Source organism: Colletotrichum graminicola (genome assembly GCF_000149035.1).
Source record: "Colletotrichum graminicola M1.001 genomic scaffold supercont1.30, whole genome shotgun sequence".
Classification (NCBI taxonomy): domain Eukaryota; kingdom Fungi; phylum Ascomycota; class Sordariomycetes; order Glomerellales; family Glomerellaceae; genus Colletotrichum; species Colletotrichum graminicola.
Window position 1 is genome coordinate 389,496 of NW_007361034.1, and position 11,473 is coordinate 400,968.

Genomic DNA, 11,473 nt, shown 5'->3' on the forward strand with positions numbered 1-11,473 from the left:
CCCTTGGTGCTTGTGCATCTAGTTGGACTGTTGACTTTTGCGGCAACCAGTGCTTAGCCAGCATTCGTGGAAGCAAACTCTCCTCGGCTAGATAGGTAGTAAGTACAGAGCCATGGATCCAGACGCTGCCAGCTTAGTCGCCGATCAATGCATCGTAAAGTTGCTGGAAGCAGGCACTGCCTTGGCAATGCTGTGTACGTACTCGGTCCCTTGGGAGATTTGCCGCCTCTGTGCACTGCAATCTGGACAGCCAGAAACCAGTCTTCCCACAATTCTCCAGTAGTAACATGACGTTTTTATTGTATTCTGAGCGCTAGGACTTGGCTGGGAAGTGCAGGAAGGTAAGGCGAACTGAGACTGAGAACATGCAGCTCGTTCGATGTTCTAGAACCCTGCCATTCTACTAGGTAAGTGAACCACGTCCGACTGCACAGACGAGGCTTTCGGTCAACGCCGAACCCAGTGACATCCTGTCTGTCCACGTCCGATTAGAAAAGGTGTCTCTTTCGCGCTCAACCAATATCTTTCTTTGGGGATTCATTGCCCGTTTCCGATTGGATGTCGAAGTGACACGTATCCCCAAGATACTCCCGTGCCCAAAGAACGTGGCCGTGACGGCGAGGGAAACTAGGAGTGTCAAAATGGACGTACAGTAAGTATCATTGTACTATTTTGACAGGTACGCCCCGATGGCGCACTTATTCCGGGCATTAGACCATTACCTACCTACTTTACGCGAGAACCTCTCCTGGTCCGCGCTTCACGTCCCAAACATCTCGTCATCCACGGGCACATACATGCTGGTCGAGTATTGATTGAACTGCGCTCTGTCTCCCCTTTCCCACGCATGAAATCCATCGCGCTTTGTTCGTTCTCATTACCTATTTACCCACCCACCAACCCGTCAATCCCGACCCCTACAGCACCACCCACCTTCTCTCCGGAACAGGGGCCGGACAGACCGAGCAAAACGTCAACAAGGTAAAAAAAAGTAAAAAAGGGGGGGTTAAGGAGCCGAGCAGCACGGCCGGCCGCTAAATCAGTAGAGATCGCCCCAACCGAGATTCGACGCTTACAGCTTGCCTCGCCTTTTCCCAAGCACCTCACGGCCAACCCACCCCGGTCTGCAGCAGCGCTACCGATCTTTTGAATGACAACTCGACCAGGGGGAGGGGAAGAAGTCGAAGCAAAAAACCAGTTGCCTCCCAGGCGTCCGACAATCAACGAGCCCCCTTCCAAGCCCCTGCTCTTTAAACCACACCGCGGGCACTGGAGGTCATCGCCTGCATTTCTATCGGCAGTCTTGAGAGAGAGCTTCGTCGCTGAAGCAGCGCGCGCGCCTTGACGCGACGATCTGGACACTATGTCTTCAAGGTGCGTACATCGACTCCCCTCACAGCACGCATCACCACCCCCCGTTTCCGAGAAATGCAACCTCGCGCTTTCCACGCGAGCATGGCATTATAAAAGACTTGGAGGTCGCGAGGCACGAGCCGGAACACCCGGGGAAGGGGGCGGACTTCGAAGGCGATGATGACGTCTCCGTATTGCGACCTCGTCCGCTTTCTGTCCGCCAGTTCGCCAGCAACGACTCGTTCTTCTTGCGCGATCTACCACGGATCTCGACAGATGGGGAAAGACACCGAGGCTGACCTTTTGCCCCGTTGCGCACAGATTCGGCGCCTCCTCGCTGCACCAGCGCGACTCCCGCAGCGCCCTTTTCGAGGGCTACACCGGCGACACCGGCCGTCGGCCTGTAAGCGCCTCGCCTTCAGGGCTTGGCGGTGGGTACGGATACGGGTACGGATACGCGGGGAACAGCGCTTCGCCCGCGCCGCCCTCGGGCGGGAGCCATCTTGGCGTCGATGGCGGCCGAGGATTCCGGCCTGCGACGCCGAACAAACGGTACGAAAACCCCACACTCGAAGGTTGAGGCTGATCCAGAGCCGTGGCGACGACGGCCACGGGCGAGAGAGGGGGGTGTTGGTTCGAGAGTAAGGGTGCTGACGGGTGTTGGTTATAGTGGCCAGTATAGCGACGCCGTGCTGAACGAGCTCGAGAGCCAGAACGACGCGCAGGTTGAGGGCATCATGGGCAAGGTCAAGATTCTGAAGAGTGTACGTCCCCCCTTCCTCCCTCCTTAAACCCTGTTCTTACTACGAAGGAGCTTGCTTCACGGGACAACGTTCGAAAGGCGAACTAGCCGGCTGACATGTTGCTCCGCAGATGACGGTGGCCATCGGCGACGAAATCCGTGAGTCCTCGGCGCTTGCCGAGAAGATGAACGACACCTTCGACTCGACGCGCCTGCGCATCCGCGGCACCATGAACCGCATGCTGCTCATGGCCGAGCGCACCGGCGTCGGCTGGAAGGTGTGGCTCGGCTTTTTCGCGGCCGTATGCCTCATCTTTATGTACGTGTGGCTGTTCTAGACCGGGCGAGCGATCCGAAAGGGCATATCGGGATTTCGAAGACGCCGCGAGAGAGGGCGGCAAGGGCAGAGGGTTCGTACCAAAGACTCGCATGGCCGGGCCGGCCGGAATCCTCCCAACGTGCCTGGTTACTTGCCCGAACAAAACGGTCTCAGAGGGGTCTCTGTCGCGAACACCGAAGCGAAGCAAATAGGGCCGGCCGTTGGTATTGGTTTTTGGGGAGGGTTGGCTTTTTCGAAGCATAGTCCTCGAGGAGTTTGTTTGTAGCACTATCCTGCATGCATGCTCGGCGTTCAAGGCGTTTTCACGTCGTTCAGCCTCCGTCCGCTGCCCCTACCCTGAATGCGCCCCCTTCCTCATCCACCGACAATCGGCGTAGGCCGCGAGAGGACGAGTCAGCAGGGAAGACGACGACAACGACACGAATCGGGCGCTCCGACACGAACCGGGAGCGCGTATATGCACGGGTGGTAGAGGAGAAGGAAGAGTAGGGGCCGGAGGGGGTGGGCGTGACCTGTTTCTTACTCACTTGTCGTACTATCGGGAAGACAAAGACGAAGAATTTGGCTTGTGCTTAATTTGTTTTTTGTAACAACGTGTCTATCGTCTAATGGTACACTTTTCTCAGTCCGCGTAGAGACTCCTGTGGCCCGTCTCTCGTCTATCCGTCGGTGTTTGTGCAAGGGGGTCACCGCCAAAACAAGACCTGGGTTCCGAAAGTTAAGGCGGCGCTTCTCTCCATCAGTTTCCCTAGGCTGAGGTCGACCATATTGTAGTTTGCATGCAGTACAGAAAAGGGGGTATCTTGGTTCATCCCGCCTAACATTATCTCTCTCTCTCTCTCTCTCTCTCTCGCGTCCTGGATCCTCAACGCCTCTGCGCCCTAAAGTTCGGACTGCTGTCCATCATACTGCTCCCATCCGCAGACAGCAGCCCGCTCAGGTCCATGCTGCTCCTCGGGCCCCGCCCGCGATCGCCCGTCGGACTCAGCGGCGGTCGCAAGGGCGCGGCCCGCGGCGCGAAACTGATGTCACCCTCATCGTCGTCCTCCTCCTCTTCGTCCTCGTCGGAGCTCGCCCCGGGCGCGTCGCTGCTGCTCATCATGCTCAGACCGGCCTCGGAATCCGTGTGCTCGTACACGCCGCTCAGCTCCCCGGCCTCGGGAATCTCGTCGTCGAGGTCGGCGTCCATGTCCATGCCCAGGTCGTCGCCGCCGCCTTCACCAGGGGCGAGGAGGTCCTCCTCGTCGAGCATGTGGCCTTGGCCCGAGGCCTCGAGCTCCTCTTCCGCGCCGTACATGTCGTCTCCGTCGACGTCGCCCCTCGCCATGGCCTGTCTGAAGGCGTCGTCTGCCATGCGCATTCTCGCAGCCACGAGCCCATCGCGTCTCTCGTCCTCGTCGATGGCCGTGCCGCTGTCATCGTCGTCATCCTCATCTTCTTGATCTGCCGTGTCCTCATCGTCGTCGTCGTCGTCGCCGTCGTCAAGGGTGCCGCCCTCACTGCTCGACAGCTCGTCCGCCATACTATCCTCCCCACCATCGAACCCGAAACTCTCCTCGGCGTCTGGAATCTCATCGTCCAGATCTCGCACCTCCTCTGCCCCCTCGCCCGCCTCCTCACCCTCGACAACGTCTCCGAGCCCGTCCTGCCCCGCGGCCTCGGCCTCGGCGAGCTCCTGCGCGAGCTGCTCCCGCCTCATCGCCTCGGCGTGCTCCTCCTGCTCACGCTTCTCCTCGCGCGTCTGGTGCAGGCTCTTAGGCACGCCCGGGGGCTTCAGCCACGTGCTACCGAAATTCTGGACGTGCAGCCGGCGGCGGTCCATCTGCTGCTCGTCGGCGCGGAGGCGCGCGAGCGCCGATCGTTCTATCAGAAGCTGGCCCGCGCGGCGGGAGGAGGAGTTGTACTGTTGCTGTTGCTGGGAGGGGCCGCCATGATTGTTGTCGCGCTGGTCGTGGGCGTCGAGAAGGGCGGCCTGGGTTACGGGGTTGCGGGAGGAGATGTACCAGATCGAGTGTGACTGCTCGCGACAGAGTTAGATGGATGCTAGGAGCGAGGGGGGGGTGCGGAGGAGCGAGGGGCGGGAGATGAGCTCACGTCTCGTGGTGTCAGATCTGGTAGGAGGCCGAACATGGCTGCTTGTCTATGCCCAATTGGCAGCTGGGCAGATCGAGACGGTTCGGACGGTGTGACGACGCGGATTGGCGTCTCGCTGACTGTATTGGCAATTCTCCGTAAGTGTTGAGAGCTCTGCCGCGATGACGATGACCCCGCCGCAAGTGCACGTCGCGACGTTGCAAGAGTAAACATTCAACAAAGTACGTACTCGCCGGGGTAAGGGTCTGGCCCCCCACATCCGCAGACGCGCAGCGCCTAGCGCGCCTAACCCATGCTGCTAGAAAAAAACAAAAGTCACGATGCTTCACTGCGGGCGGCAGAAACGTGGTCAGCCGCCATGAAATTCAACGACATGTCTCAAGCATCACCAATTCGCAGCTACGACGCCTTCGCCGCAGCACAAGGTGTGGGTGGCCCGGAACTGCCATCCCCCCCCCTCGGGAGAACAGCCCAAACCTACGGTACATACTAGGACCGAATTGGCGTCCCCGCTGCCAGACTGAATGAGTCTTTTCTCTCTGGCGGACTTACGGCTCCTTCTACGGCAATGAGTGCTACCTCGCCTCAATCTATGGCCGAAGGAGTGCACTTCTCTGGTTGTTGCCAGGGTTCGTCGAAATCGCGTGGAGCCCAAAACGAGCGACTGCGTGTCCTCGGTCCAGGTTTACCAATTCCGTGAGGTAATGGTAAAACATGGGTCTCTGGGTGTTCTTCCGTCTCCTTGTCCCCGTCGTCTCCTTCTCTGTGATTCTGCGACGTTGCCCTCGATTCGCAGCGACGAGGGACCAGTGCGCAGTCGCCCCGCGCCGCCCTCTAGTAGTTAGTGTGCGGTTCGTCGGGAAAAGTCGGAGCAGCGCTGACATCGGAATTGCTAGTATTGGCTGTTCTAGTGGAGGTTTCAAATACCATCATTCCGCATTGTGGGAATTTTCCCCTGCTATGGGCCGACTCCAGTGGATTCCCTCTTTTAATTACTGCCCGTTCTTATGCCGGCGCTTGTCTTTTCAAGTCCCTGCACACCGTCTGGATGGCGTGGCGTGGCATGGCATGGCATGGCGTGGCCTCTCCGATATAGGGCCCAAGGCGCCTCCAGGGGGGTTTACATCAGCCCGGCCCTAGTTGGGGGGGAACGGCCGAGCCGATTTCGGGGGACAGCTTTGGCTAGCGCGATGGGTATGGTATATGCCTGCCATGCCATGCCGTACATAACCCAGGTACCTATGTACGATGTAGGTAGGTAGGCTCGCTTCGTGTCCTCGTGGGAAGAAGAAACCCCACAGAGACGTACGAAATCCTCCCCTTTCCAGCGACATTCCTGTTGCTCAAGTCGACGGCCATAAACACGCTAAACATGCTCGGGGCAAATGGGGCTTGTGTATTGTACAAGGTACGACAATTGACACTTGATTCATGGCCTTGCTCATGGACCTGTTTACTATGTATACGTTTGCGTCTTCACATCAGCAGCATGGGCCTTCGACGCCCAGGTATGAAGTTGGAGCTGAGGCACTCGGATGCAGAGATGGAGGGTTGCCTTGGGGGGGCATAGGTGACCAACCGCCCGCGAGCACATCTGGTTGCAGTGTGCGTCTATCTAGATTCAAGATAGCAGGCACGTGCTGATGGGTAGGTTGAATTGTCAAAAACCCTAAGCCTGGCCGGGGCAGAACAAATTTTGTCACAAAGTTTGACTCAGACCAGGAACTTCCTTTTTTTTCCCTTCCCCCCCTTGCCCCCCCTCTTCTGTGTGCGTTGTGACAGGCATCCTTATGCATGCTGAAGGTATCCGTGACGTAACGTAGCGTGCGTAGGTAGAGGCGCGGTCCTCCAGGACGATTCATCACCGATCGTAGTAGGTAGGCATGTCTCTCATCTGGGCGCTTCGGCAGGCTAGAGGTCGGGGTGCCCCTCCCTCTTCTCCCCTCCAACCCTTCAGCTTTCCGAGAAGCCAAAAGGCCAGAAACGTCTGTGCGGCGACAGCAGCAGGGTTGTACTGAGCAAGGAACTGAGATCTTGAACTCCTCCGGTGGGCGGGGTCGCATTTGGCATGGATCAGAGACTAGGGTGTGTCTGGCTTGCTGAAGCAAGCTGTGCAGAGTGAGTGACAGACTACTGTGGTTGGCCCAAGATAAGACGTCTGAGGATGCAATTTCAGCCATGATTGGCCGGATTCTCCAATTTTACGTTGTCGATTTTTTGACAACAACCGGTTCGGCGTTGGGCAACAATATTACCACCTCGCATCTCGGAGACGGGCTCGATGGCATTGATGACATTCGACATTGCATTGTCGTACAGAATGGCAATAATAAAATAAAAAATAAAAATAAAAAAGCAACAGGTCACATCCCGTCTTCGCCAGGCACACCGAAAGGCCCGACCACCAATGGCTGGTTTCCTCGTAATGCCTGCATGTGTCTCTTCTCGAGCCTCGCTCATTACTCACCCGCCTCTTCGTGTGCCACCACCCAAGATCAGTGACGCCTCGGGCGCTTGAGTGAAAAGCAAAAGTCACCCCGGTCCGCCTTCGGCCGTTGCTGTCTAGCCATCACCACCACCAACTTCCGTGAATCGGAGGGTCGATAGGCGAGCAAGAGATGCACCGACCATGCCTGTTTGTGATCGACTCTCGGAAGCAGCTCGGAATGCGCGCCTTGTTTACTCCATGACGCAAGTTTGCCTGTCGACTGTCAACCGTGGCACACCCTTCGGATCTGCTAGTGTCGCTGTCACCACTACGAATAGCGTGTGAAGAAAACCATGAGACGCTAACGAAAGGCTGACGGGTGGTAGTAGCCAGGCACGCTAACGAAGCATTGGAGCCTCTCAGTGGCATGTGCAAACGCAGCTTTCGAGATGGAATGAGGTTCACAACCCTCCTCTCCTCCCCCAACTTCAACACCCCCAATCACCCGCATCGGTGCTTCGAATGCCCTTGTCCTCGAAGGGTCCGGGTCCAGTTCGATTGCTTGGTGGTCTGCCGGGGGGAGGGCCGAAAGGACAGAGGCGACATCGGCCAAGGGCTTCTTTGAAATGCAGCCAGTTGATTGGTACAAGCTCAAAGCTCGCTCGTCAATGACATTAACCTTTCAGCCGGTCCGTTTCGCGAGACGCAAATAACGGCTGGGTAGCCCCTGCTCGGCCTGCATGGAGTGTGTGGGGTGCGTCTCTGCCGCTGGACTTGGCCAAAGTGTTGGGTTTCTGTATCCAGATCCTCTTACACAAGTGATTGACCAAGACTGCCCTTGGCTGGAAGAGGATTCGCCGGGATGGTGCGTGCTTGTACGGAGCAACCTGGCAATAATATCAATAACAGTTCGGACCTGCCTTACCAACAACACCCCGCGGGAAAACATGATGATGCCCTTTGTTTGGGCTGGGCATGACTTTGACAAACGAGGCGAACCTAAAAACATCCAAGCCAAGCAAGCGGCGGATATACGAAGAAGCACAAGTACTTGTAGGTACGGCGCATCTAGGGGAAGACGCAGGATGTCCAAGTCCCCACTCGTTTCCGGCCTCGTCTCTGCATGTTAGATCTATGTCCTGCTTTTTTTTTTGATCTGGATTGGGGACGCTGTCATTGGCCGAGGATCTCTGGCGGAATAGGGAAGACATGCCTAGCCCCCGAGGCATGCCGTTATTTAGCGCGCGCGCACACAAAGTCTAGAGAACTAGTTGCGTTTGTCGTCCAAATCAGCAGTGCAGGATCGTCATCTTTCTTGGGGTGAATCCAGCAACCCCATCGTTGCAGGAAGGAGGCGTTTGCGGCGGCGGCCGACATCCATGTCCCCGCAGAAGGACCCCACAGAGCAACGTTGGTACGTCCACTGTAATGGAATATGCCAAGTCGGGGTTCCTGGAGAAGGTTGCGACGCATGGAGACTCGACTTGAGGGTATGTATTGCCTATGGTGGTAGCTAGAGGCGGAGGCTTGGTGCATGGGAGAAATAGGTAGGCATGACGGCATGTATAGCGTCTAGGAGGTGGGGATAAATCGTCCAGGGAGGGTGTGGGTGAAGAGCAAGGCCTGAAAGGGGCAACGGCTGGTAAGGATGCTTTCGTTCCCGTGTAGGAGGCCGAGAGAAGATGAGCGAATAGCCCGGTTGATCCCAGTGACCCGAGGTTGGGCGGTCTCGATGGCGTCCTGGCGTGGCCGATGTGCGGTGTTTTCTGCCGTGAAGTTTGGGAGGTTCCGGACTCGGTCAAAGGAAGGCATGGCCCCGGTCAGTGACAGCACCAAGGACGTGCCAAACAACCGAGCAGAGCTGTGGAGAGGCGAGTGATGTGCTGGACCAGTCCTTTTCCCGGCCATTGTCGGCTGTATACTCCGTACAGGCCGCTCGAGGAAGGGGGTTTCCAAGATTTATTGCAGGGCGGTAGTGCAACAGCGCTCGTGGTAGACAAGGAGGCATGCGGAGGCTAGCAAGGTAGTGGCATGGTGGTCAAAGTAACATCCAGTGAGAGACGACAAGGGTCATGGACCGAAAAACGGCGCACCGAGGAAAGCAGTCATAGCATCGAACCGGAGGCGGGGCGGAGAGGAGAGGAGGCCCTCACCTTCTGGTGGCATGGATGGAGTGAAGACGTGCCCGGCAGCCAAGAAGGAGAAGTCATTTGGTACCTACTACGTAATATAGGTAGTAGTGTACCTGGTAAAGTGTAAAGAAAGTCTACCCAAGCAAGAGTCAGAGATTTGGAGGAGACGAGCAGCGACGTTCAGATCGTGTCCGGGGTAAGCCAATGGGAGACGAGCGAGTTGGATTGAGCGAGATAGTGATTGGATGAGGCTGTGTGTCTCTTGCTTCAAGTTATAGCCCCACCAAAGTCTCCGTTTTATTTTTCTCTGACAGCCGACTACCTAATTACATAGCACATGCCTACCTAGCTAGGTAGGTAGTGAAATAAAAATTTTGTGGGAGAAGCGCAAGAGACGGAGGCGGAATGGCAGAGAGAACCAATGACAAGAAAGACCGATTCGCCCGAGAGAAAGGCACAGCGCAGTAGCGCACAGACACAAACTACCTAGGTAGCATGTCGCCGTCCACGGAGGCTTCACTCGCCGATACGTACCCCCCGCTCTCTCCTGCCTGCCTGCCTGCGCTGCCTGTTCCCATCCCGTCCCATCTCTGTCACTCGCAGTCGGTACGTATCTATTCCATCCCACTTCGCTTGCTGCAGACCCCCACTGCCCTTTTCAGCCCCTCCTCTGTAGCGGATGAGAGAAGGGGAGGGAGGGGAAAAGAGAGCGGGAGAGAAAAAGAAAAGAGAAAAAAAGAAAAGTAGAACAAATAATAATAACAATAGGAAAAGGCTACGATATAGAAAGCCAACAACGGCAGGCTTGCACCATCTCCACTTCTCGTCCTCATCTCATAAATCACACAAGAGGGGCTGTCCAAGGGCTCGCCGTTCCAATAGTGTATCAGCAGCAGGCAACAGGAGGCAGTGGATCAGAAATAATTAGAGCGCGTAATAGCGCTCGGTTGGTTGGTCGGTCGGCCTGATTGTAACTATTGCCACGGCCGTTTGTGTTTCTCTCTTCTTTTCTCGGACAAAGTGCGTACGTATATGCCTGAAAAAGGCTATATCCCGAAAAAGGACGTCTCTACCGTGTTATTGTCGTCCGTCTTCCGTAGCCTCACTCGACTTGTGTTCCGCCAGGCCGCCGACTCTTGCAGACTCCAGTGCCCCATATCCGTTTCCCATTGTCTCCATACACAATTGTCTTATTCATCCAAATTACTCTAGCGTCCTATGGTCTGTGATTCTTCCTGAGGTGTCGTTCGGGTGGCCGGCGGCAACCGCTCTCCCCCTCACCACCTTCACCCTCCCACTTCCGACCACACCCCCTCCTCGTCTTGGACCCAGCGCCGATTCAGGACTGCTACTCCTACTCCTCCTCCTCCCCTCGGACCATCCTCACACACACACACTTGGGCCAGTACCGGATCTTTCATAAAAGGTTGCCCATCTCCCACTTCCCACACTTTCTCTCTTTTCCCTCTTTCTTCCGCCCTTCCACTCTTCTCGCGCGGTGCTACGACGGTAGTAAAGAAACCCTCTCGATCCCACTGCGCAACAACCTCGACCACATACGGTCCACTACAATACATAACGTTTGTCGGTAAGTGATTTACGCTCACATAGAAACGCACACTTGGACGCCAATGTTGGTGTCCGAGGCTCGTCATGCCATCCTGTCCCCCATATTATTCCAGCCTCGCACGCACATGATTTCTTCGACTGCCCAATTCCCCGGGAGGGAGGGAGAGATAGAGAGAGAGAGAGAGAGACATACACGAAAATACGACACCGGAGCAGAAAACGAGAGAGAACGAAGAAAAGACAGCGCACGAAATACCTGGAGATACGAGTACCGCAATCACGGACCAAGGATGCAGCACCTAAAGAAAGACACCACCCAAGACGAAAACGGCGAGTTACATTGGGCCTTATCTCCTCCGCGGGAGCAGTAGACGCAATGGCGATGGTCTCGAGATAAGCAAGCCACTACAGAAGAAGCTGCGCATTCTGGCAGCATGTCATTACAATCGATTTTGCCATTTCCGCCGCTCTCCGTTGCCAGCTCCATCTGGATCAGACGCACATTCTTTTCTGCAGAGCGCTACCCATGCACTTTTGGGCTTGAGCCTATAGACCGCGGCCAACCCCACACGCACACCCCAGGTCAGATGGCTGGCCCTGGTCGCAATCCCTGCGCCAGTGATGTAAGGTCGCCGCGGGAATGGAGCTCGCAGTCGCCTATCAATTATTGCCAAAACAAAACACCAACACAACGTGGCGCAAAAAAAAAAAAAAAAAAGAAGAAGAGAAAAAAAAAAGTGCTTGGAGGGGTTGTCGGCCGGCAGCGGCCTAGCACGGGCGGGGGATTGGTGTGTGCGCGATCATGTGCTTGTCCC

General features: G+C 56.4%; 2 protein-coding genes across 2 annotated transcripts; one reads left to right on the top strand and one right to left on the bottom strand.

Moving 5' to 3' along the window:
* Positions 1-1,363: 1,363 nt before the first annotated feature.
* On the top strand, positions 1,364-2,433 carry GLRG_07380 (SNARE domain-containing protein; the record flags this gene model as incomplete). The annotated part of the gene is made up of 4 exons (XM_008098065.1): positions 1,364-1,374; positions 1,675-1,905; positions 2,024-2,117; positions 2,227-2,433. 4 exons carry the CDS (start codon positions 1,364-1,366, stop codon positions 2,431-2,433), a joined length of 543 nt encoding a protein of 180 aa, XP_008096256.1.
* An 867-nt stretch (positions 2,434-3,300) lies between these two features.
* On the bottom strand, positions 3,301-4,565 carry GLRG_07381 (uncharacterized protein; the record flags this gene model as incomplete). Its single annotated transcript, XM_008098066.1, has 2 exons — positions 3,301-4,452; positions 4,530-4,565. The coding sequence occupies 2 exons, from the start codon at positions 4,563-4,565 to the stop codon at positions 3,301-3,303; spliced, it is 1,188 nt and encodes a 395-aa protein (XP_008096257.1).
* Positions 4,566-11,473: the final 6,908 nt, after the last annotated feature.